General features: G+C 59.9%; 1 protein-coding gene across 3 annotated transcripts; it reads right to left on the reverse strand.

Moving 5' to 3' along the window:
* Positions 1 to 113: 113 nt before the first annotated feature.
* On the reverse strand, positions 114 to 24,821 carry CD22 (CD22 molecule). 3 transcript variants are annotated; one of them, XM_090128199.1, is made up of 10 exons: positions 24,432 to 24,821; positions 21,913 to 22,170; positions 19,214 to 19,474; positions 17,303 to 17,581; positions 13,897 to 14,160; positions 10,365 to 10,458; positions 9,538 to 9,613; positions 6,863 to 6,963; positions 4,369 to 4,423; positions 114 to 383 (listed from the first exon to the last, which is right to left on the reverse strand). In XM_090128199.1, exons 1-10 carry the CDS (start codon positions 24,622 to 24,624, stop codon positions 165 to 167), a joined length of 1,800 nt encoding a protein of 599 aa, XP_089984325.1. In that variant the 5' UTR covers positions 24,625 to 24,821; the 3' UTR covers positions 114 to 164. The 3 variants fall into 3 exon arrangements, with proteins under 3 accessions (XP_089984325.1, XP_089984326.1, XP_089984327.1); XM_090128200.1 differs by lacking the exon at positions 114 to 383 and adding an exon at positions 456 to 957; XM_090128201.1 differs by lacking the exon at positions 114 to 383 and adding an exon at positions 1,198 to 2,274.
* Between the last annotated feature and the right edge of the window lie 488 nt (positions 24,822 to 25,309).

The following is a 25,309-nucleotide window of genomic DNA, read 5'->3' on the forward strand; positions in this document are numbered from 1 at the left end:
CCACCCCATTCACAGCCCCCCCACCCCATTAATGCCCCCCACCCCATAGACTCCCACCCCACAGACGCCCCCCCACCCCATAGATGCCCCCCACCCCACAGACGCCCCCCCCACCCCATTGTTTCCCCCACCCCATAGACTCCCACCCCACAGACGCCCCCCCCTCAGCCCCGCAGCTCCTCGTACTCCACGCTGTCCCCATTGCCGGCCCCACTGCGACCCCAAAGCATCGCGGGGGGGGGCAGCGCCAGCGCGGCGTACAGCACCCCCCCCCCATTGGGGTCAGCATTGGGGTCGGCTGTAGGGTCGGCTGTAGGGTCGGCTTTGGGGTCGGAGTTCGTGGCCCCATTGGGGACGTTCTCGTAGTCGGGGCCTTCGGGGACCTTTGGGGACAGAAAGGGGGGGGGCAGTGGGGTCAGGTTGGGGTCCTTTGGGGTCCTTTGGGGTCACATGGGGGAAGTGGGGACATTGAGGTCAGTTTGGGGTCGTTTGGGGTCATTTGGGGTCAAATTTGGGGCCACATTGGGGTAATGGGGCCATTGGGGTCAGTTTGAGGCACATTGGGGTCAGTTTGGGGTTGTTTGGGGTCACATGGGGGTAATGGGGCCATTAGGGTCACATTGGGGTCATTGGGGGTCAGTTTGGGGTCAGATTGGGGTCTTTTGGGGTCATTTGGGGTCCCATTGAGGGTAATGGGGGCATTGGGGTCATTGGGGGTCAGTTTGGGGTCATTGGGGTCACATTGGGGGTAATGGGGACATTGGGGTCAGTTTGGGGTCATTTGGGGTCTGTTTGGAGACATTTGGGGTCAAATTTGGGGTCACATTGGGGTAATGGCGACATTGGGGTCAGTTTGGGGTCATTTGGGGTCAGTTTGGGGTCCCTATTGGGGTCGGCTTTGGGGTCGGAGTTCGTGGCCCCATTGGGGACGTTCTCGTAGTCGGGGCCTTCGGGGACCTTTGGGGACAGAAAGGGGGGGGCAGTGGGGTCAGTTTGGGGTCCTTTGGGGTCCTTTGGGGTCATTGGGGTCACATGGGGGGTAATGGGGCCATTGGGGTCTGTTTGGGGTCATTTGGGGTCAGTTTGGGGTCAGATTGGGGTAATGGGGGCATTGGGGTCATTGGGGGTCAGTTTGGGGGCATTGGGGTCACACTGGGGGTAATGGGGACATTGGGGTCTGTTTGGGGTCATTTGGGGTCAAATTTGGGGTCTTTTGGGGTCATATGGGGGTAATGAGGATATTGGGGTCATTTGGGGCCACATGGGGTCAGTTTGGGGTCCCTATTGGGGTCTTTTGGGGTCATTTGGGGTCTCATTGAGGGTAATGGGGACATTGGGGTCATTGGGGGTCAGTTTGGGGTCATTGGGGTCACATTGGGGGGTAATGGGGACATTGGGGTCAGTTTGGGGTCATTTGGGGTCTGTTTGGGGTCATTGGGGTCACATGGGAGTCACATTGGGGTCATTGGGGTCACATTGGGGGTAATGGGGACATTGGGGTCAGTTTGGGGTCATTTGGGGTCAAATTTGGGGTCACATTGGGGTAATGGCGACATTGGGGTCAGTTTGGGGTCATTTCGGGTCAGTTTGGGGTCCCTATTGGGGTCGGCTTTGGGGTCAGCGTTCGTGGCCCCATTGGGGACGTTCTCGTAGTCGGGGCCTTCGGGGACCTTTGGGGACAGAAAGGGGGGGGCAGTGGGGTCAGTTTGGGGTCCTTTGGGGTCAGTTTGGGGTCCTTTGGGGTCCTTTGGGGTCACATGGGGGAAGTGGAGACATTGAGGTCAGTTTGGGGTCGTTTGGGGTCATTTGGGGTCAAATTTGGGGTCAGATTGGGGTAATAGGGGCATTGGGATCTGTTTGGGGTCATTTGGGGTCAGTTTGGAGTCATTTGGGGTCACACTGGGGTCACATTGGGGTAATGGGGGCATTGGGGTCAGTTTAGGGTCATTTGGGGTCATTTGGGGTCAAATGTGGGGTCTTTTGGGGTCATATGGGGGTAATGAGGATATTGGGGTCATTTGGGGCCACATGGGGTCAGTTTGGGGTCCCTATTGGGGTCTTTTGGGGTCATTTGGGGTCTCATTGAGGGTAATGGGGACATTGGGGTCATTGGGGGTCAGTTTGGGGTCATTGGGGTCACATTGGGGGTAATGGGGACATTGGGGTCAGTTTGGGGTCATTTCGGGTCAGTTTGGGGTCCCTATTGGGGTCGGCTTTGGGGTCGGCGTTCGTGGCCCCATTGGGGACGTTCTCGTAGTCGGGGCCTTCGGGGACCTTTGGGGACAGAAAGGGGGGGGCAGTGGGGTCAGGTTGGGGTCCTTTGGGGTCAGGTTGGGGTCCTTTGGGGTCCTTTGGGGTCACATGGGGGAAGTGGGGACATTGAGGTCTGTTTGGGGTCGTTTGGGGTCATTTGGGGTCAAATTTGGGGTCACATTGGGGTAATGGGGTCATTGGGGTCAGTTTGAGGCACATTGGGGTCAGTTTGGGGTTGTTTGGGGTCACATGGGGGTAATGGGGCCATTGGGGTCACATTGGGGTCATTGGGGGTCAGTTTGGGGTCCCTATTGGGGTCATTTGGGGTCCCATTGAGGGTAATGGGGACATTGGGGTCGTTTGGGGTCACACTGGGGTCACATTGGGGTAATGGGGGCATTGGGGTCAGTTTGGGGCACATTGGGGTCAGTTTGGGGTCGTTTGGGGTCACATGGGGGTAATGGGGCCATTGGGGTCACATTGGGGTCATTGGGGGTCAGTTTGGGGTCCCTATTGGGGTCTTTTGGGGTCATTTGGGGTCCCATTGAGGGTAATGGGGGCATTGGGGTCATTGGGGGTCAGTTTGGGGTCATTGGGGTCACACTGGGGGAAGTGGGGACATTGAGGTCAGTTTGGGGTCGTTTGGGGTCATTTGGGGTCAGATTGGGGTAATGGGGGCATTGGGGTCAGTTTAGGGTCATTTGGGGTCATTTGGGGTCAAATTTGGGGTCATTTGGGGTCATATGGGGGTAATGAGGATATTGGGGTCATTTGGGGCCACATGGGGTCAGTTTGGGGTCCCTATTGGGGTCTTTTGGGGTCATTTGGGGTCCCATTGGGGGTAATGGGGGCATTGGGGTCATTGGGGGTCAGTTTGGGGTCATTGGGGTCACATTGGGGGTAATGGGGGCATTGGGGTCTGTTTGGAGTCATTTGGGGTCACATTGGGGTCACATTGGGGTAATGGCGACATTGGGGTCAGTTTGGGGTCGTTTGGGGTCACACTGAGGGTAATGGGGACATTGGGGTCAGTTTGGGGCACATTGGGGTCAGTTTGGGGTCATTTGGGGTCACATTGGGGGTAATGGGGGCATTGGGGTCAGTTTGGGGTCATTTGGGGTCAAATTTGGGGTCACATTGGGGTAATGGGGCCATTGGGGTCAGTTTGAGGCACATTGGGGTCAGTTTGGGGTTGTTTGGGGTCACATGGGGGTAATGGGGCAATTGGGGTCACATTGGGGTCATTGGGGGTCAGTTTGGGGTCCCTATTGGGGTCTTTTGGGGTCATTGGGGTCCCATTGAGGGTAATGGGGGCATTGGGGTCATTGGGGGTCAGTTTGGGGTCATTGGGGTCACATAGGGGTCACGTTGGGGTCATTGGGGTCATTTGGGGTTGTTTGCAGTCATTTCGGGTCAAATTTGGGGTCACATTGGGGTAATGGGGCCATTGGGGTCAGGTTGGGGTCGTTTGGGGTCAGTTGGGGTCAGTTTGGGGTCGTGGGGACATTGGGGTCAGTTTGGGGTCATTTGGGGTCAAATTTGGGGTAATTTGGGGTCACATTGGGGTCACATTGGGGGTAATGGGGGCATTGGGGTCAGTTTAGGGTCATTTGGGGTCAGTTTGGGGTCACACTGGGGTCACATTGGGGTAATGGGAACATTGGGGTCAGTTTGGGGTCATTGGGGTCACTTTGGGGTCTTTGGGGTTGCAGTGGGGGGTAATGGGGCCATTGGGGTCGATTTGGGGTCAATGGGGGTCTTTTTGGGGTCACATTGGGGTCACAATGGGGTCACTTTGGGGTCTTTGGGGTCACTTATGGGGCACTTTGAGGTCACTTTGGGGTCAGTGGGGTCTTTGGGGTCACTTATGGGGTCACTTTGGGGTTTGGGGGGTCACTTATGGGGTCTTTGGGGCCACTTTGGGGTCTTTGGGGTCACTTATGGGGTCACTTTGGGGTCACTTTGGGGTCTTTGGGGTCACTTATGGGGTCTCTTTGGGGTCACTAGGTCACTGGGGTCCCTTATGCGGTCATTGGGGTCACTTTGGGGTCATTGGGGTCACTTATGGGGTCTTTGGGGCCACTTTGGGGTCTTTGGGGTCACTTATGGGGTCACCTTGGCTCCATGGCTGCGCTGCAGGACGCTGTAGAGCATCACGTCCCCCCCGACCCTATAGGGCGACACAGAGATATGGGGCAGCGCCCCACATTTATGGGGTCACAGCCCAAAATTTATGGGGTCATACAGCCATATGGGGCTCAGCTCCACATTTATGGAGTCACACAACCCCACATTTATGGGGTCACTCAGCCCCACACTTATGGGGTCACACAGGAAATATGGGGTCAAAGCCCCACACTTATGGGGTCACACAACGCCACATTTATGGGGTCACACAGGAAATAGGGGGTCTCACAGCCCCACGTTTATGGGGTCTTACCGCCCCACATTTATGGGGTCACACAGGAAATATGGGGTCACACAACCCCACATTTATGGGGTCACACAGGAAATAGGGGGTCTCACAGCCCCACACTTATGGGGTCACACAGCCCCACATCTATGTGGTCACACAACCCCACACTTATGGGGTCACACAGGAAATATGGGGTCAAAGCCCCACACTTATGGGGTCACACAACCCCACATTTATGGGGTCACACAGCCCCACATTTATGGGGTCTTACCGCCCCACATTTATGGGGTCACACAGGAAATATGGGGTCACACAACCCCACATTTATGGGGTCACACAACCCCACACTTATGGGGTCACACAGGAAATATGGGGTCACACAGCCCCACACTTATGGGGTCACACAGCCCCACATTTATGGGGTCACACAGCCCCACACTTATGGGGTCACATAAGAAATATGGGGTCACACAGCCCCACACTTATGGGGTCACTCAGCCCCACATCTATGGGGTCACACAACCCCACACTTATGGGGTCACACAGGAAATATGGGGTCAAAGCCCCACACTTATGGGGTCACACAACCCCACATTTATGGGGTCACACAGCCCCACATTTATGGGGTCTTACCGCCCCACATTTATGGGGTCACACAGGAAATATGGGGTCACACAACCCCACATTTATGGGGTCACACAACCCCACACTTATGGGGTCACACAGGAAATATGGGGTCACACAGCCCCACACTTATGGGGTCACACAGCCCCACATTTATGGGGTCACACAGCCCCACACTTATGGGGTCACATAAGAAATATGGGGTCACACAGCCCCACACTTATGGGGTCACTCAGCCCCACATTTATGGGGTCACAAAACTCCACATTTATGGGGTCCCACAGCCCCACATTTATGGGGTCACACAGCCCCACATTTATGGAGTCACACAACCCCACACTTATGGGGTCACACAGCCCCACATTTATGGGGTCACACAGGAAATAGGGGGTCAAAGCCCCACACTTATGGGGTCACACAGCCCCACATCTATGGGGTCACACAGGAAATAGGGGGTCTCACAGCCCCACACTTATGGGGTCACACAACCCCACACTTATGGGGTCACACAACCCCACATTTATGGGGTCACACAGCCCCACATTTATGGGGTCTTACCGCCCCACATTTATGGGGTCACACAGGAAATATGGGGTCACACAACCCCACATTTATGGGGTCACACAACCCCACACTTATGGGGTCACACAGGAAATATGGGGTCACACAGCCCCACACTTATGGGGTCACACAGCCCCACATTTATGGGGTCACACAGCCCCACACTTATGGGGTCACATAAGAAATATGGGGTCACACAGCCCCACACTTATGGGGTCACTCAGCCCCACATTTATGGGGTCAAAGCCCCACATTTATGGGGTCACAAAACTCCACATTTATGGGGTCCCACAGCCCCACATTTATGGGGTCACACAGCCCCACATTTATGGAGTCACACAACCCCACACTTATGGGGTCACACAGCCCCACATTTATGGGGTCACACAGGAAATAGGGGGTCAAAGCCCCACACTTATGGGGTCACACAGCCCCACATCTATGGGGTCACACAGGAAATAGGGGGTCTCACAGCCCCACACTTATGGGGTCACACAGCCCCACATTTATGGGGTCACACAACCCCACACTTATGGGGTCACACAGCCCCACATTTATGGGGTCACACAGCCCCACATTTATGGGGTCACATAAGAAATATGGGGTCACACAGCCCCACACTTATGGGGTCACTCAGCCCCACATTTATGGGGTCAAAGCCCCACATTTATGGGGTCACAAAACTGCACATTTATGGGGTCACACAACCCCACATCTATGGGGTCACAAAACTCCACATTTATGGGGTCCCACAGCCCCACATCTATGGGGTCACACAACCCCACATTTATGGGGTCACACAGCCCCACATTTATGGGGTCACAGCCCCACATGTATGGGGTCACACAACCCCACACTTATGGGGTCACAGCCCCACATGTATGGGGTCACTCAGCCCCACATTTATGGAGTCACACAACCCCACATTTATGGGGTCACACAGGAAATATGGGGTCCCACAGCCCTATGGGGCCGTTATGGGGTTATGGGGGATTTGTGGGGCCGCACCTCTGGGCATCGCCGTGGTTGTGGGGCGGCGGGGATGAAGAGCTGAAGTCGTCGTCATCGTCATCGTCGTCGTCGTCGGGGGGCGCCGACACCATGGGGGGCTGTGGGGCAACGGGGGGGGCAGGGGGTTCTATAGGGCCCTATGGGTCCCTGTGGGGTTTTTACGGGGTCCCTATAGGTCTCTATAGGTCTCTGTGGGATCTATGGGTCCCTATGGGTCTCTATGGGTCTCTATGGGTCTCTATGGGTCTCTGTGGGGTTTTTATGGGGTCCCTATGGGTCTCTATGGGTCTCTATGGGGTTTGTATGGGGTCTCTATGGGTCTCTATGGGTCCCTATGGGTCTCTGTGGGGTTTTTATGGGGTCCCTATAGGACTCTAAGGGTCTCTGTGGGATCTATGGGTCCCTGTGGGTCGCTATGGGTCTCTATGGGTCTCTATGGGTCTCTATGGGTCCCTATGGGTCCCTATGGGTCTCTATGGGGTTTTTATGGGGTCTCTATGGGTCTCTATGGGTCTCTATGGGGTTTTTATGGGGTCTCTATGGGTCTCTATGGGTCCCTATGGGTCTCTGTGGGGTTTTTATGGGGTCCCTATGGGTCTCTAAGGGTCTCTGTGGGATCTATGGGTCCCTATGGGTCGCTATGGGTCTCTCTGGGTCTCTATGGGGTTTTTATGGGGTCTCTGTGGGATCTATGGGTCCCTATGGGTCTCTATGGGTCTCTGTGGGGTTTTTATGGGGTCTCTATGGGTCCCTGTGGGTCTCTATGGGTCCCTATGGGTCCCTATGGGTCTCTATGGGTCTCTATGGGTCCCTATGGGTCTCTGTGGGGTTTTTATGGGGTCCCTATGGGTCTCTAAGGGTCTCTGTGGGATCTATGGGTCCCTATGGGTCTCTATGGGTCCCTCTGGGGTTTTTATGGGGTCCCTATGGAGCTTTATGGGGTCTCTATGGGTCCCTATGGGTCTCTATGGGTCTCTATGGGTCTCTATGGGGTTTTTATGGGGTCTCTATGGGTCTCTATGGGTCCCTATGGGTCTCTGTGGGGTTTTTATGGGGACCCTATGGGTCTCTAAGGGTCTCTGTGGGATCTATGGGTCCCTATGGGTCTCTGTGGGGTTTTTATGGGGTCCCTATGGGTCCCTATGGGTCTCTATGGGTCTCTGTGGGGTTTTTATGGGGTCTCTATGGGTCTCTATGGGTCCCTATGGGTCTCTGTGGGGTTTTTATGGGGTCCCTATGGGTCCCTATGGGTCTCTATGGGTCTCTGTGGGGTTTTTATGGGGTCTCTATGGGTCCCTATGGGTCCCTATGGGTCTCTATGGGGTTTTTATGGGGTCCCTATGGGTCTCTAAGGGTCTCTGTGGGATCTATGGGTCCCTATGGGTCGCTATGGGTCTCTCTGGGTCTCTATGGGGTTTTTATGGGGTCTCTGTGGGATCTATGGGTCCCTATGGGTCTCTATGGGTCTCTGTGGGGTTTTTATGGGGTCTCTATGGGTCCCTGTGGGTCTCTATGGGTCCCTATGGGTCTCTATGGGTCTCTATGGGTCCCTATGGGTCTCTGTGGGGTTTTTATGGGGTCCCTATGGGTCTCTAAGGGTCTCTGTGGGATCTATGGGTCCCTATGGGTCTCTATGGGTCCCTCTGGGGTTTTTATGGGGTCCCTATGGAGCTTTATGGGGTCTCTATGGGTCCCTATGGGTCTCTATGGGTCTCTATGGGTCTCTATGGGGTTTTTATGGGGTCTCTATGGGTCTCTATGGGTCCCTATGGGTCTCTGTGGGGTTTTTATGGGGACCCTATGGGTCTCTAAGGGTCTCTGTGGGATCTATGGGTCCCTATGGGTCTCTGTGGGGTTTTTATGGGGTCCCTATGGGTCCCTATGGGTCTCTATGGGTCTCTGTGGGGTTTTTATGGGGTCTCTATGGGTCTCTATGGGTCCCTATGGGTCTCTGTGGGGTTTTTATGGGGTCCCTATGGGTCCCTATGGGTCTCTATGGGTCTCTGTGGGGTTTTTATGGGGTCTCTATGGGTCCCTATGGGTCCCTATGGGTCTCTATGGGGTTTTTATGGGGTCCCTATGGGTCCCTATGGGTCTCTATGGGTCTCTGTGGGGTTTTTATGGGGTCTCTATGGGTCTCTATGGGTCCCTATGGGTCTCTGTGGGGTTTTTATGGGGTCTCTATGGGTCTCTATGGGTCCCTATGGGTCTCTATGGGGTCCCAATGAGTCCCTATGGGGTCTCTGTGGATCCCTGTGGGGTCTCTATGGGTCGCTATGAGTCTCTATGGGGTCTCTATGGGGTCTCTGTGGGGTCCCAATGGGTCCCTATGGGTCTTCCTATGGGGTCCTTATGGGTCTCTGTGGGTCTCTATGGGTCCCTATGGGTCCCTGTGGGTCTCTATGGGTCTCTATGGGTCCCTGTGGGTCTCTATGGGTCTCTGTGGGGTGTCTATGGGTCTCTATGGGTCTCTATGGGGTTTTTATGGGGTCTCTGTGGGATCTATGGGTCCCTATGGGTCCCTATTGGTCTCTATGGGTCCCTATGGGTCTCTATGGGTCCCTGTGGGTCTCTTTGGTCTCTGTGGGGCGTCTATGGGTCTCTATGGGTCCCTATGGGACTTTTATGGGGTCTCTGTGTGTTTCTATGGGTCTCTAAGGGTGGCCCCAAACCTTTTTGGGACGGAGGAAAAATGTCCCCATTGGTGCCACCACCGCGTCTGCATCCGACGGAGCCAAGCAGCGCCGCCTGCGGGGGGGGTTATGGGGTCAGTGGGGTCAGTGGGGTCAATGGGGTCAATGGGGTCAGTGCTGGAATGGGGGCAATGGGGCTTATGGGGTCAGTGGGGTCAGTGGCGTCAATGGGGTCAATGGGGTCAGTGCTGGAATGGGGGCAATGGGGCTTATGGAGTCAATGGGGTCAGAGGGGTCAATGGGGTCAGTGCTGGAATGGGGGCAATGGGGCTTATGGGGTCAGTGGGGTCAATGGGGTGAATGGGGTGAATGGGGCCATTGGGGGTAATGGGGTCAATAGGGGTAATGGGGCCATTGGGGATAATGGGGTCAATGGGGGTAAAGCGGTGATTGGGGTTAATGGGGCCATTGAGGTAATGGGGTCAATGGGATTCAATGGGGTGAATGGGGCCATTGGGGGTAATGGGGTCAATAGGGGTAATGGGGTCAATGGGGTCAATGGGGTCAATGGAGTCAATGGGGTCAGTGCTGGAATGGGGGCAATGGGGCTTATGGGGTCAGTGGGGTCAATGGGGTCAATGGGGCCATTGGGGGTAATGGGGTCAATGGGGGTAAAGGGGTCATTGGGGTTAATGGGGCCATTGGGGGTAATGGGGTCAATGGGGGTAATGGGGTCAATGGGGTCAATGGGGTTAATGGGTTCATTGGGGCCATTGGGGGTAATGGGGTCAATAGGAGTAATGGGGCCATTGGGGTCAATGGGGCCATTGGGGGTAATGGGGCCATTGAGCTCAATGGATCCGCACCGGAGGTGCCACACGAGCGCCCCCATGAGGAGCAGCGCCGCCACTGCAGCTGCGGTCCCGCCGGAAGTCCGCCGGATGATGGTGTCACGTGACACTGCGGGACGGCAACCATGGGGCGGCCCCATAGAGACCCCATAGTGCCCCATAGCTTCCCCATAGTGCCCCATGGAGACCCCATAGTGCCCCATAGATACCCCCATAGTGCCCCATGGAGACCCCATAGTGCCCCATAGATACCCCCATAGTGCCCCATGGAGACCCCATAGTGCCCCATAGAGACCCCATAGTGCCCCATAGCTTCCCCATAGTGCCCCATGGAGACCCCATAGTGCCCCATAGATACCCCCATAGTGCCCCATGGAGACCCCATAGTGCCCCATAGATACCCCCATAGTGCCCCATGGAGACCCCATAGTGCCCCATAGAGACCCCATAGTGCCCCATGGAGACCCCATAGTGCCCCATAGCTTCCCCATAGTGCCCCATAGAGACCCCATAGTGCCCCATAGATACCCCCATAGTGCCCCATGGAGACCCCATAGTGCCCCATAGAGACCCCATAGTGCCCCATAGAGACCCCACAGTGCCCCATGGAGACCCCATAGTGCCCCATGGAGACCCCATAGTGCCCCATAGCTTCCCCATAGTGCCCCATAGAGACCCCATAGTGCCCCATAGAGACCCCATAGTGCCCCATGGAGACCCCATAGTGCCCCATAGATACCCCCATAGTGCCCCATAGAGACCCCATAGTGCCCCATAGATACCCCCATAGTGCCCCATGGAGACCCCATAGTGCCCCATAGAGACCCCATAGTGCCCCATAGATACCCCCATAGTGCCCCATGGAGACCCCATAGTGCCCCATGGAGACCCCCATAGTGCCCCATAGCTTCCCCATAGTGCCCCATAGAGACCCATAGTGCCCCCATCTCCCCCATCCCCCCGCACCCCCCATGTCCCCCCACCCCCCTCATCCCTCCACCCCCCCCATATCCCCCATCCCCCCCATATCCACCATTTCCCCCCCATGTCCCCCCATGACCCCCATCCCCCCATTTCTCCCCCATGTCCCCCCATATCCCCCATATCCCCCACACCCCCCCATGTCCCCCCATCCCCCCACGTCCCCCCATGTCCCCCCACCCCCCTCATCCCCCCTTCCCCCCCATATCCCCCCTCCCCCCATGTTCCCCCACGACCCCCATCCCCCCCATATCCCCCATATCCCCCCTCCCCCCCACGACCCCCCACGACCCCCACCCCCCCCACCCCCCCATGTCCCCCTATGTCCCCCCACCCCCCCATATCCCCCCTCCCCCCCATGTCCCCCCATGTCCCACATATCCCCCATCCCCCCCATATCCCCCATATCCCCCCTCCCCCCCATGTCCCCCCATGTCCCCCCACCCCCCTCATCCCCCCATGTCCCCCATATCCCCCATCCTCCCCATATTCCCCATCCCCCCCATGTCCCCCCACCCCCTTCATACCCCCATATCCCCCATCCCCCCCATATCCCCCCCACCCCCCCATGTCCCCCCATGTCCCCCCAGCCCCCTCATCCCTCCATGTCCCCCATATCCCCCATCCCCCCCATATCCCCCATATCCCCCACACCCCCCATGTCCCTCCACGACCCCCACCCCCCTCACCCCCCCATATCCCCCCACCCCCCCATGTCCCCCCACGACCCCCACCCCCCCCACCCCCCCATGTCCCCCCATGTCCCCCCACCCCCCCATATTCCCCCTCCCCCCCATGTCCCCCCACGACCCCCACCCCCCCCACCCCCCCATGTCCCCCCATGTCCCCCCACCCCCCCATATTCCCCCTCCCCCCCATGTTCCCCCACGACCCCCACCCCCCCACCCCCCCATGTCCCCCCATGTCCCCCCACCCCCCCATATTCCCCCTCCCCCCCATGTCCCCCCACGACCCCCACCCCCCCCACCCCCCCATGTCCCCCCATGTCCCCCCACCCCCCCATATTCCCCCTCCCCCCCATGTTCCCCCACGACCCCCACCCCCCCACCCCCCCATGTCCCCCCATGTCCCCCCACCCCCCCATATTCCCCCTCCCCCCCATGTCCCCCCACGACCCCCACCCCCCCCACCCCCCCATGTCCCCCCATGTCCCCCCACCCCCCCATATTCCCCCTCCCCCCCATGTCCCCCCACGACCCCCATCCCCCCCCCCATATCCCCCCATGTCCCCCCACCCCCCCATATTCCCCCTCCCCCCCATGTCCCCCCACGACCCCCACCCCCCCCACCCCCCCATGTCCCCCCATGTCCCCCCACCCCCCCATATTCCCCCTCCCCCCCATGTCCCCCCACGACCCCCACCCCCCCCACCCCCCCATGTCCCCCCATGTCCCCCCACCCCCCCATATTCCCCCTCCCCCCCATGTCCCCCCACGACCCCCACCCCCCCCACCCCCCATGTCCCCCCATGTCCCCCCACCCCCCCATATTCCCCCTCCCCCCCATGTCCCCCCACGACCCCCATCCCCCCCCCCATATCCCCCCATGTCCCCCCACCCCCCCATATTCCCCCTCCCCCCCATGTCCCCCCACGACCCCCACCCCCCCCACCCCCCCATGTCCCCCCATGTCCCCCCACCCCCCCATATTCCCCCTCCCCCCCATGTCCCCCCACGACCCCCACCCCCCCCACCCCCCCATGTCCCCCCATGTCCCCCCACCCCCCCATATTCCCCCTCCCCCCCATGTTCCCCCACGACCCCCACCCCCCCACCCCCCCATGTCCCCCCATGTCCCCCCACCCCCCCATATTCCCCCTCCCCCCCATGTCCCCCCACGACCCCCACCCCCCCCACCCCCCATGTCCCCCCATGTCCCCCCACCCCCCCATATTCCCCCTCCCCCCCATGTCCCCCCACGACCCCCATCCCCCCCCCATATCCCCCCATGTCCCCCCACCCCCCCATATTCCCCCTCCCCCCCATGTCCCCCCACGACCCCCACCCCCCCCACCCCCCCATGTCCCCCCACCCCCCCATATTCCCCCTCCCCCCCATGTCCCCCCACGACCCCCACCCCCCCCACCCCCCCATGTCCCCCCATGTCCCCCCACCCCCCCATATTCCCCCTCCCCCCCATGTTCCCCCATGACCCCCACCCCCCCACCCCCCCATGTCCCCCCATGTCCCCCCACCCCCCCATATTCCCCCTCCCCCCCATGTCCCCCCACGACCCCCACCCCCCCCACCCCCCATGTCCCCCCATGTCCCCCCACCCCCCCATATTCCCCCTCCCCCCCATGTCCCCCCACGACCCCCATCCCCCCCCCCATATCCCCCCATGTCCCCCCACCCCCCCATATTCCCCCTCCCCCCCATGTCCCCCCACGACCCCCATCCCCCCCCCCATATCCCCCCTCCCCCCCATGTCCTCCCACGACCCCCACCCCCCCATATCCCCCCTTCCCCCATGTCCCCCCACGACCCCCACCCCCCCCACCCCCCCATATCCCCCCTCCCCCCCATCCCCCCCCCCAAAATCTCACATCTCACGCTGACTCCCAGCAGTTCCGACGCCGCCCAGCCGACTCCGTTGCCGGCCCTACACCGGTAGCGCCCCCTGGCGGCCGTTCCCACCGCCCCCATCGCCCACCGCCCCACGGCGCTGCGGCCCAGCGCTTCCCCTTCCCGTTCCCAACGGAATTGTTGGGGGGGGGGATTCCCGTCCGCCAAGCACAGCAGGGTCAGCGATGCCCCCTCCGTTAACGAGGGGCCGGGGTCCGCCAGGAGGGACACCGACCGGGGGGGGTCTGGAAAAAGGGGGGTTAGATGGGGTCAGGGGGGGTTATGGGGGGGTATATGGGGTTATGGGGGGGGTTTATGGGGTCAGGGGGGGTTATATGGGGTCAGGGGGGGTTATATGGGGTCGGGGGGGGTTATGGGGTGGTATATGGGGTTATGGGGGGGGGTTATGGGGTCCGGGGGGGGTTATATGGGGTCGGGGGGGGGGGTTTATGGGGTCAGCGATGCCCCCTCCGTTAACGAGGGGCCGGGGTCCGCCAGGAGGGACACCGACCGGGGGGGGTCTGGAAAAAGGGGGGTTAGATGGGGTCAGGGGGGGTTATGGGGGGGTATATGGGGTTATGGGGGGGGTTTATGGGGTCAGGGGGGGTTATATGGGGTCAGGGGGGGGTTATGGGGAGGGGAAAAGGGGTTATGGGGGGGGTTTATGGGGTCGGGGGGTCTGGAAAAAGGGGGGTTAGATGGGGTCAGGGGGGGTTATGGGGGGGTATATGGGGTTATGGGGGGGGTTTATGGGGTCAGGGGGGGTTATATGGGGTCAGGGGGGGGTTATGGGGAGGGGAAAAGGGGTTATGGGGGGGGTTTATGGGGTCGGGGGGGGTTATAGGGGGGTATATGGGGTTATGGGGGGGGTTTATGGGGTCAGGGGGGGTTATATGGGGTCAGGGGGGGGTTATGGGGAGGGGAAAAGGGGTTATGGGGGGGGTTTATGGGGTCGGGGGGTCTGGAAAAAGGGGGGTTAGATGGGGTCAGGGGGGGTTATGGGGGGGTATATGGGGTTATGGGGGGGGTTTATGGGGTCAGGGGGGGTTATATGGGGTCAGGGGGGGGTTATGGGGAGGGGAAAAGGGGTTATGGGGGGGGTTTATGGGGTCGGGGGGGGTTATAGGGGGGTATATGGGGTTATGGGGAGGGTTTATGGGGTCAGGGGGGGTTATATGGGGTCAGGGGGGGTTATATGGGGTCGGGGGGGGTTATGGGGTGGTATATGGGGTTATGGGGGGGGGTTATGGGGTCCGGGGGGGGTTATATGGGGTCGGGGGGGGGGGGTTTATGGGGTCAGCGATGCCCCCTCCGTTAACGAGGGGCCGGGGTCCGCCAGGAGGGACACCGACCGGGGGGGGTCTGGAAAAAGGGGGGTTAGATGGGGTCAGGGGGGGTTATGGGGGGGTATATGGGGTTATGGGGGGGGGAAAAGGGGTTATAGAGGGGGTTTATGGGGTCGGGGGGGTTATATGGGGTCAGAGGGGGGTTATGGGGGGGTATATGGGGTTATGGGGGGGGGTTATGGGGTCCGGGGGGGGTTATATGGGGTCAGGGGGGGTTATGGGGGGGTATATGGGGTTATGGGGAGGGTTTATGGGGTCAGGGTGGGGTTATATGGGGTCAGGGGGGGTTATGGGGGGTATATGGGGTTATGGGGGGGGTTTATGGGGTCAGGGGGGGGTTATGGGGGGGTATATGGGGTTATGGGGGGGGGTTATGGGGTCCGGGGGGGGTTATGGGGGGGTATATGAAGATATGGGGGGGGTTTATGGGGTCAGGGGGGGGTTATAGGGGGGTATATGAAGATATGGGGGGGGTTTATGGGGTCAGCGGGGGTTATGGGGGGGTATATGGGGTTATGGGGGGGGTTTATGGGGTCAGGGGGGGTTATGGGGGGGGGAAAAGGGGTTATAGAGGGGGTTTATGGGGTCGGGGGGGGTTATATGGGGTCAGCGGGGGGTTATAGGGGGGTATATGGGGTTATGGGGGGGGTTTATGGGGTCAGGGGGGGTTATGGGGGGGTATATGGGGTTATGGGGGGGGTTTATGGGGTCAGGGGGGGTTATATGGGGTCAGGGGGGGGTTATGGGGGGGGGAAAAGGGGTTATGGGGGGGTTTATGGGGTCAGGTGGGGTTATATGGGATCAGGGGAGGATTATATGGGGTCGGGGGGGGGTTATGGGGGGGTATATGGGGTTATGTGGGGGGTTTATGGGGTCAGGGGGGGTTATATGGGGTCAGGGGGGGGTTTATGGGGTCAGCGATGCCCCCTCCGTTAACGAGGGGCCGGGGTCCGCCAGGAGGGACACCGACCGGGGGGGGTCTGGAAAAAGGGGGTTAGATGGTGGTCGGGGGGGGTTATGGGGGGATATATGGGGTTATGGGGGGGGTTTATGGGGTCGGGGGGGGGTTATGGGGTCCGGGGGGGGTTATATGGGGTCAGGGGGAGGTTATAGGGGGGTATATGGGGTTATGGGGAGGGTTTATGGGGTCAGGGTGGGGTTATATGGGGTCGGGGGGGGGTTATGGGGGGGTATATGGGGTCAGGGGGGGTTATATGGGGTCGGGGGGGGTTATGGGGGGGGGAAAAGGGGTTATGGGGAGGTTTATGGGGTCAGGTGGGGTTATATGGGGTCAGGGGGGGATTATATGGGGTCAGGGGGGGGTTATGGGGGGGTATATGGGGTTATGGGGGGGGGTTATGGGGTCCGGGGGGGGTTATATGGGGTCAGGGGGAGGTTATGGAGGGGTATATGGGGTTATGGGGGGGGTTTATGGGGTCGGGGGGGGTTATAGGGGGGTATATGGGGTTATGGGGAGGGTTTATGGGGTCAGGGTGGGGTTATATGGGGTCATGGGGGGGTTATAGAGGGATATATGGGGTTATGGGGGAGTTATGGGGGATCACCATGGGGTCAGGGTGGGGTCAGGGGGGGGTTATATGGGATCAGGGGGAGGTTATAGGGGGGTATATGGGGTTATGGGAGGGGTTTATAGGGTCAGGGTGGGGTTATAGGGGGGTATATGGGGTTATGGGGGGGGTTTATGGGGTCAGGGGAGGGTTTTATGGGGTCAGGGGGATTATATGGGGTCAGGGGGGGATTATAGGGGGGTATATGGGGTTATGGGGGCGGGTTTATGGGGTTATGGGGTTCCATAGGGGTCCCATAGGGTCCCACTGGGGTTATTGGGGTCTATGGGGTCCCATAGGGGTGGGGGTCCCATAGGGGTCCCATTGGGGTCTATGGGGTCCCACAGAGGTCCCATAGGGGTTATTGGGGGTCTATGGGGTCCCATAGGGGTGGGGATCCCATAGGGGTCCCATTGGGGTTATTGGGGTCTATGAAGTCCCATAGGGTGGGGGTCCCATAGGGGCGCACTCACAGAGGACCTCCAGCCGATGGGGGGCGCTGTGCGCCCCGCCGGCGACGTTCCGCACCTCGCACTCGTATTGCCCGCCATCTTCCGGTCGGGGGCCGCGCAGGCGCAGAAAGGCTCCGGAATGGGGAGGGGTATGCAGCGAGACCCCCTCCCGGAACCACGTGACTTCGATGGGGGGGGGATGGGCCGGACCCCATTGGCAGCGTAGCGTCACCATCCCCCCCGTAGCGGCCCGTTGGGGGCCGGGGGGGTTCTGAATGATGCGGGCGAAGCGAGGAGCGTCTGGGGGGCAGAGAGGGGGGTGTGGGGGGATCACATGGGGGGGAGGTATGGGGTCCCATTGGGGTCTATGGGGGGGCTATGGGGTTCCATTGGGGTCACGTGGGGGAGTATGGGGTCCCATTGGGGTCTATGGGGGGGCTATGGGGGGGGCTATGGGATCCCTTTGGGGTCTATGGGGAGGCTGTGGGGGGGGCTATGGGGTCCCATTGGGGTCTATGGGGGGGCTATGGGGTCTATGGGTCCCATTGGATTCTATGGGGGGGCTATGGGGTCCCACTGGGATCTATGGGGGCCAATGGGGGTCTATGGTGTCCCATTGGGGTCTATGGGGTCCCATTGGGGTCTATGGGGGCCTATGGGGGGGGCTATGGTGTCCCATTGGGGTCTATGGTGTCCCATTGGGGTCTATGGGGAGGCTATGGGGGGGGCTATGGGGTCCCATTGGGGTCTATGGGGGGGCTATGGAGTCTATGGGTCCCATTGGAGTCTATGGGGGGGCTATGGGGTCCCACTGGGGTCTACGGGATCCCCTTGGAGGGCTATGGGGCTCTATGGACTCTCATTGGGGGGCTCTGGGGTCCCATTGAGATCCCACTGGTGTCTATGGGGTCACACTGGGGGGCTATGGGGTCTGTGGGTCCCACTGATCCTATAGGGCTCTATGGCTCCCATTGATTCCTATGGCTCCCATTGATTCCCATGGGGCTCCCATTGATTCCCATGGGGCTCCCATTGATTCCCATGGGGCTCCCATTGATTCCCATGGGGCTCTATGGCTCTCATTGCTCCCTATGGCTCCCATTCATTCCTATGGCTCCCATTGATTCATATGGTGCTCTATGGCTCCCATTGTTCCCTATGGGGCTCCCATTGTTCCCTATGGGGCTCCCATTGTTCCCTATGGGGCTCCCATTGCTCCCTATGGCTCCCATTCATTCCTATGGGGCTCTATAGCTCCCATTGCTCCCTATGGCTCTCATTCATTCCTACGGGGCTCTATGGCTCCCATTGATTCCTATGGGGCTCTATGGCTCCCATTGTTCCCTATGGGGCTCCCATTCATTCCTATGGGGCTCCCATTGCTCCCTATGGGGCTCCCATTGATTCCTATGGGGCTCCTATTGCTCCCTATGGGGCTCCCATTCATTCCCATGGGGCTCCCATTCATTCCCATGGGGCTCCCATTGCTCCCTATGGGGCTCCCATTGATTCCTATGGGGCTCCCATTGCTCCCTATGGCTCGCATCGCTCCCTATGTCTCCCATTCATTCCCATGGGGCTCCCATTGCTCCCTATGGGGCTCCCATTGATTCCTATGGGGCTCCCATTGCTCCCTATGGCTCGCATCGCTCCCTATGTCTCCCATTCATTCCTATGGGGCTCCCATTGCTCCCTATGGGGCTCCCATTGTTCCCTATGGCTCCCATTGCTCCCTATGGGGCTCAATGGCTCCCACTGCCCCCCATGGCTCCCATTGCTCCCTATGGGGCTCAATGGCTCCCACTGCCCCCCATGGCTCCCATTGCTCCCTATGGGGCTCTATGGCTCCCATTCATTCCTATGGGGCTCCTATTGCTCCCTATGGCTCCCATTGTTCCCTATGGCTCCCATTGCTCGCTATGGGGCTCTCACACCACACGACGACGCTGACGGGCGCGGCACGGACGGTTCCCGCCTCGTTGGACGCTGCGCAGCGATAGGTCCCCGCCCGAGAAGGCTCCGCCTCAAAACTGAGCTCCGGACCAATGGTGGCTTCCGACGGCTGGTCCAAGCGTTCCCATTGGATGGTGGGCGTCGGGTGGGCGGGGCCGACGCGGCAGAACAGGGTGACACGTGACTTCTCCTGAGCCGGAAGTGGCGTCAGCGGCGTCACGGCGACGGAGCGTGGAGGGTCTGCGGGGGGGGAGGGGAGGGGGTTGGGTACCCCATAAGTGCCCCATAGCGGCCCCATAACTGCCCCATAGGGACCCCATAAAGACCCCGTAGAGACCCACAAGGACTCATAGAGACCCATAGGGACCCAAAGGGACCCCATAGAGACCCATAGAGATCCACAAAGACCCCATAGAGACCCATGGAGACCCCATAGTTCCCCATATGGACCCCATAGAGACCCCATAATTCCCCATATAGACCCCATGAAGACCCATAAAGACCCCATAGTTCCCTATATTGACCCCATAGAACCCCATAGAGACCCATAGAGACCCCATAATTCCCCATATAGACCCCATAGAGACCTATAGAGACCCATAGAGACCAATAGGGACCCATAGGGATGCATAGGGACCCACAGAGACCCATAGGGACCCCATAGAGACCCATAGAAACCCATAGAGCCCCATAGGAACCCATAGAGACCCATAAAGACCCCATAGTTCCCCATATAGACGCCATAGTTTCCCATAGAAACCCATAGAGACCCCATAATTCTCCATATAGACCCCATAGTTCCCCATAGAGACCCATAGAGACCCACAGAGACCCCATAGAGACCCCATAACTCCCCATATAGACCCCATAGTTCCCCATAGAGACCCCATACTTCCCCATAGACACCCCATAGAGACCCCATTGAGACCCCATAGGGACCCCATAATTCCCCATATAGACCCCATATAGACCCACAGCGACCCCATACTTCCCCATAGACACCCCATAGAGACCCCATAGTGCCCCACAGAGCCCCATAGAGACCCCATAATTCCCCATAGAGACCCACAGAGACCCCATAGAGACCCCATAATTCCCCATAGAGACCCCATAGAGACCCACAGCGACCCCATACTTCCCCATAGACACCCCATAGTGCCCCATAGACCCCACAGTTCCCCATAGAGACCCCATAATTCCCCATATAGACCCCATAGAGACCCATTGGGACCCCATAGAGATGCATAGAGACCCCATAGAGCCCCATAGAGACCCCATAGTTCCCTATATTGACCCCATAGAGCCCCATAGAGACCCATAGAGCCCCATAGTTCCCCATAGAGCCCCATAGAGACCCCATAGTGCCCCACAGAGCCCCATATAGACCCCATAGAGACCCATAGGGACCCCATAGAGATGCATAGAGACCCCATAGAGCCCCATAGAGACCCCATAGTTCCCTATATTGACCCCATAGAGCCCCATAGAGACCCATAGAGCCCCATAGTTCCCCATAGAGCCCCATAGAGACCCCATAGTGCCCCACAGAGCCCCATATAGACCCCATAGAGACCCATAGGGACCCCATAATTCCCCATATAGACCCCATAGAGACCCATTGGGACCCCATAGAGATGCATAGAGACCCCATAGAGCCCCATAGAGACCCCATAACTCCCCATAGAGACCCCATAGTTCCCTATATTGACCCCATAGAACCCCATAGAGACCCGTAGAGACCCATAGAGACCCCATAATTCCCCATCTAGACCCCATATAGACCCACAGCGACCCCATACTTCCCCAAAGACACCCCATAGAGACCCCATAGTGCCCCATAGTTCCCCATATGGACCCCATAGAGACCCCATAATTCCCCATATAGACCCAATAGAGACGCATAGAGACCCCATAGAGACGCATAGGGACCCATAGAGGCCCCATAATACCCCATAGTTCCCCACAGCGACCCCATACTTCCCCATAGACACCCCATAGAGACCCCATAGTGCCCCATAGACCCCACAGTTCCCCATAGAGACCCCATAATTCCCCATAGCGACCCCATAATTCCCCATAGACACCCCATAGAGACCCCATAGTGCCCCATAGAGCCCCCATAGAGACCCCGTAATTCCCCATAGAGACCCCATAGAGACCCATAGGGACCCCATAGAGACCCCATAGAGACCCCATAATTCCCCATCTAGACCCCATAGAGACCCATAGGAACCCCATAGAGCCCCATAGTGCCCCATATAGACCCCATAGAGATGCATAGAGACCCCATAGAGCCCCATAGAGACCCCATAACTCCCCATAGAGACCCCATAGTTCCCTATATTGACCCCATAGAACCCCATAGAGACCCGTAGAGACCCATAGAGCCCCATAGTTCCCCATAGAGCCCCATAGAGACCCCATAATTCCCCATATAGACCCCATAGTTCCCCATATGGACCCCATAGAGACCCCATAATTCCCCATATAGACCCCATAGGGACCCATAGAGACCCCATACTTCCCCATAGACACCCCATAGAGACCCCATAGAGACCCCATAACTCCCCATATAGACCTCATATAGACCCATAGCGACCCCATACTTCCCCATAGACACCCCATAGAGACCCCACAGTGCCCCATAACCCCCCCCCAACCCCCCCCCCCCAACTCACAGACCACCTCCAGCCTGACAGCCGTGGCCTCGGCCGCCCCGAAGCTGTTGGTGGCGGTGCAGCCGTACAGCCCCGCATCGCCGCCGTGGGGCAGGAGGCTGAGCTGCGCCCCATAAGTCTGTAGGGTCGCCCCGTTCAGGCTCCAGCCGTATTGATGGGGTGCGGGGTTGGAAGAAGCCCGGCAACTCAGGGTCACCCCGTGGCCTTCGAGGATGGGAGACGGGGGGGTCACCTCGACCCACACATTGCGGGGGGCGTCTGTGGGGGGGGACGGGGGGCAGAGCATCACTCAGACCCATAGGGACACAGTGGGACACATAGGGACCCACAGGGACCCACAGGGACCCATAGTCACCCATAGAGACCCACAGGGACCCATAGTGACCCATGGAGACCCACAGAGACCCATAGGGACCCATAGGAACCCGTAGGGGCCCATAGAGACCCATAGAGACCCACAGAGACCCATAGAGACCCACAGGGACCCACAGGGACCCATAGTGACCCATAGTGACCCATAGGGACCCAGAGAGACCCATAGAAACCCATAGAGACCCACAGGGACCCATAGTCACCCATAGAAACCCACAGGGACCCATAGTGACCCATGGAGACCCACAGGGAGCCATAGTGACCCATAGGGACCCACAGAGACCCACAGGGACCCATAGTGACCCATAGAGACCCACAGAGACCCATAGGGACCCATAGGGACCCACAGGGACCCATAGTGACCCATGGAGACCCACAGAGACCCACAGGGACCCATAGTGACCCATAGAGACCCACAGAGACCCATAGGGAACCACAGAGACCCATAGGGACCCATAGGGACCCATAGGGACCCACAGAGACCCATAGGGACCCATAGGGACCCATAGAGACCCACAGGGACCCATAGTGACCCATAGAGACCCACAGAGACCCATAGGGAACCACAGAGACCCATAGGGACCCATAGGGACCCATAGGAACCCGTAGGGACCCATAGGGACCCACAGAGACCCATAGGGACCCATAGGGACCCATAGAGACCCATAGGGACCCATAGCGACCCACAGGGACCCATAGCAACCCATAGGAACCCATAGGAAGCCATAGAGACCCATAGGAACCCATAGGAACCCACGGAGACCCATAGGGACCCATAGGGACCCATATTGACCCCTAGAGACCCATATTGACCCCATAGGGACCCATAGGGACTCCATACCCCCCATTTCCCCCCCCATAGACCCCCCTGCCCCCCCATATCTACTACCCCAAACCCTGTCCATGTCCCCCCCCACGACCCCCACATCCCCCCATTTGTCCCCCCCCACGACCCCTATTCCTTCCCCACGCCCCCCAGACCCCCCCATTTCCCCCCCAAGCCCCCCCATATCCCTCCCATATCCCCCCCAAGCCCCCCATTTCCCCCCCCCACGACCCCCATATCCCCCCCAAGCCCATTTGTCTCCTCTCCACGCCCCCCAGACCCCCCCATAACCCCCCCAAGCCCCCCCATATCCCTCCCATGTCCCCCCCACGACCCCTATTCCATCCCCACGCCCCCCAGACCCCCCATATGCCCTCCACGACCCCCATTTCCCTTCCCCACGACCCCCAGACCCCCTTATATCCCCCCCAAGCCCCCCATATCCCCCCCCACGACCCCTATTCCCTCCCCACGGCCCCCAGCCCCCCCCATTTCCCCCCCAAGCCCCCCAATTTCCCCCAACGACCCCCATTTCCCTTCCCCACGCCCCCCAGACCCCCTTATATCCCCGCCAAGCCCCCCATTTCCCCCCCCATGCCCCCCATATCCCCCCATTTCCCCCCCAAGCCCCCCATTTGCCCCCCTCACGACCCCCATTTCCCTTCCCCACGGCCCCCAGACCCCCTTATATCCCCCCCAAGCCCCCCATTTCCCCCCCCACGATCCCCATTTGCCCCCCAAGCCCCCCAATTGCCCCCCTTTTGCCCCCCCACCCCCCATATCCCCCCCAATTGCCCCCCTTTTGCCCCCCCCACGACCCCTATTCCCTCCCCACGCCCCCCATTTCCCCCCCACGACCCCCTTATATCCCCCCCAAGCCCCCCTTTTGCCCCCCCACGACCCCTATTCCCTCCCCACGCCCCCCATTTCCCCTCCCCACCCCCATATCCCCCCCAATTGCCCCCCATTTGCCCCCCCCACGACCCCTATTCCCTCCCCACGCCCCCCATTCCCCCCACCACCCCCCATATCCCCCCAATTGCCCCCCTTTTGCCCCCCCCACGACCCCTATTCCCTCCCCACGCCCCCCATTTCCCCCCCCACCCCCCATATCCCCCCCAATTGCCCCCCCCACGACCCCTATTCCCTCCCCACGCCCCCCATTTCCCCCCCCCACCCCCCATATCCCCCCAATTGCCCCCTTTTCCCCCCCCCACGACCCCTATTCCCTCCCCACGCCCCCCATTTCCCCCCCACGACCCCTATTCCCTCCCCCCGCCCCTCTCCTTTCCCCCCCCACGCCCCCCCCCAATTTACTCACACAACACCCTCAGCCTCCATTCGTTCCACACCTCCTCCTCCCGCCCCCCCCCAGGCCGGGGGTCTCGGCGGCTGCATCTCAGCTGCGTTCCGTCCATTTCCCACGTGGGGGCGAATTTTAGAGCCGTGGCGACCCCCCCCCACGGATGGACGTCGGAAAGGAGAGGGGGGAGGAGGAAGGAATCCTCGTCCATTTTTTCGTGGGAGGGGGCGGTGGGGGGGGTGGTGAAAAACGTCTGCGACCCCTCGGATTCCACCGCTGTCCCTTCCCACGTCAGGGAGGGGGGGGCTTCATCCGGGCAACCGGGAGGGGTCCAACAGGTCAGGGTCACCCACTGACCCTCCGGGAGGGGGGACGGAGGTGGGGAGATGTGGGGGGGGGGCGCGGAGGCTGTGGGGGGAAAGGGGGGGTCAGTTTGGGGGGGGTCTTTAGAGGGGGTCTTTAGAGGGGGGGTCTTTGGGGGAGTCTCTATGGGGGGGGTCAGTGTGGGGGGGATCAGTGTGGGGGGGTCTCTATGGGGGGGGTCTCTATGGGGGGGTTCTAGAGGGGGGTCTTTGGGGGGGTCTCTATGGGGGGGGTCTTTGGGGGGGTCTCTAGAGGGGGGGTCTTTGGGGGGGTTTCTATGGGAGGAGTCAGTGTGTGGGGGGGTCTCTAGATGGGGGGTCTGGGGGAGGGTCTCTAGAGGGGGGGTCTTTGGGGGGTCAGTTTGGGGGGGGTCTCTATGGGGGGGGTCTGGGGGGGGTCTCTATGGGGGGGTCTCTAGAGGGGGGGTCTTTGGAGGGGTCTCTATGGGGGGGTCTCTATGGGAGTCTCTACATGAGGGGTCTGGGGGGGGTCTCTATGGGGGGGTCTCTATGGGGGGTCTCTAGATTGGGGGT

Source organism: Phasianus colchicus, chromosome 32 (genome assembly GCF_987193195.1).
Source record: "Phasianus colchicus chromosome 32, bPhaCol1.hap1.1, whole genome shotgun sequence".
Classification (NCBI taxonomy): domain Eukaryota; kingdom Metazoa; phylum Chordata; class Aves; order Galliformes; family Phasianidae; genus Phasianus; species Phasianus colchicus.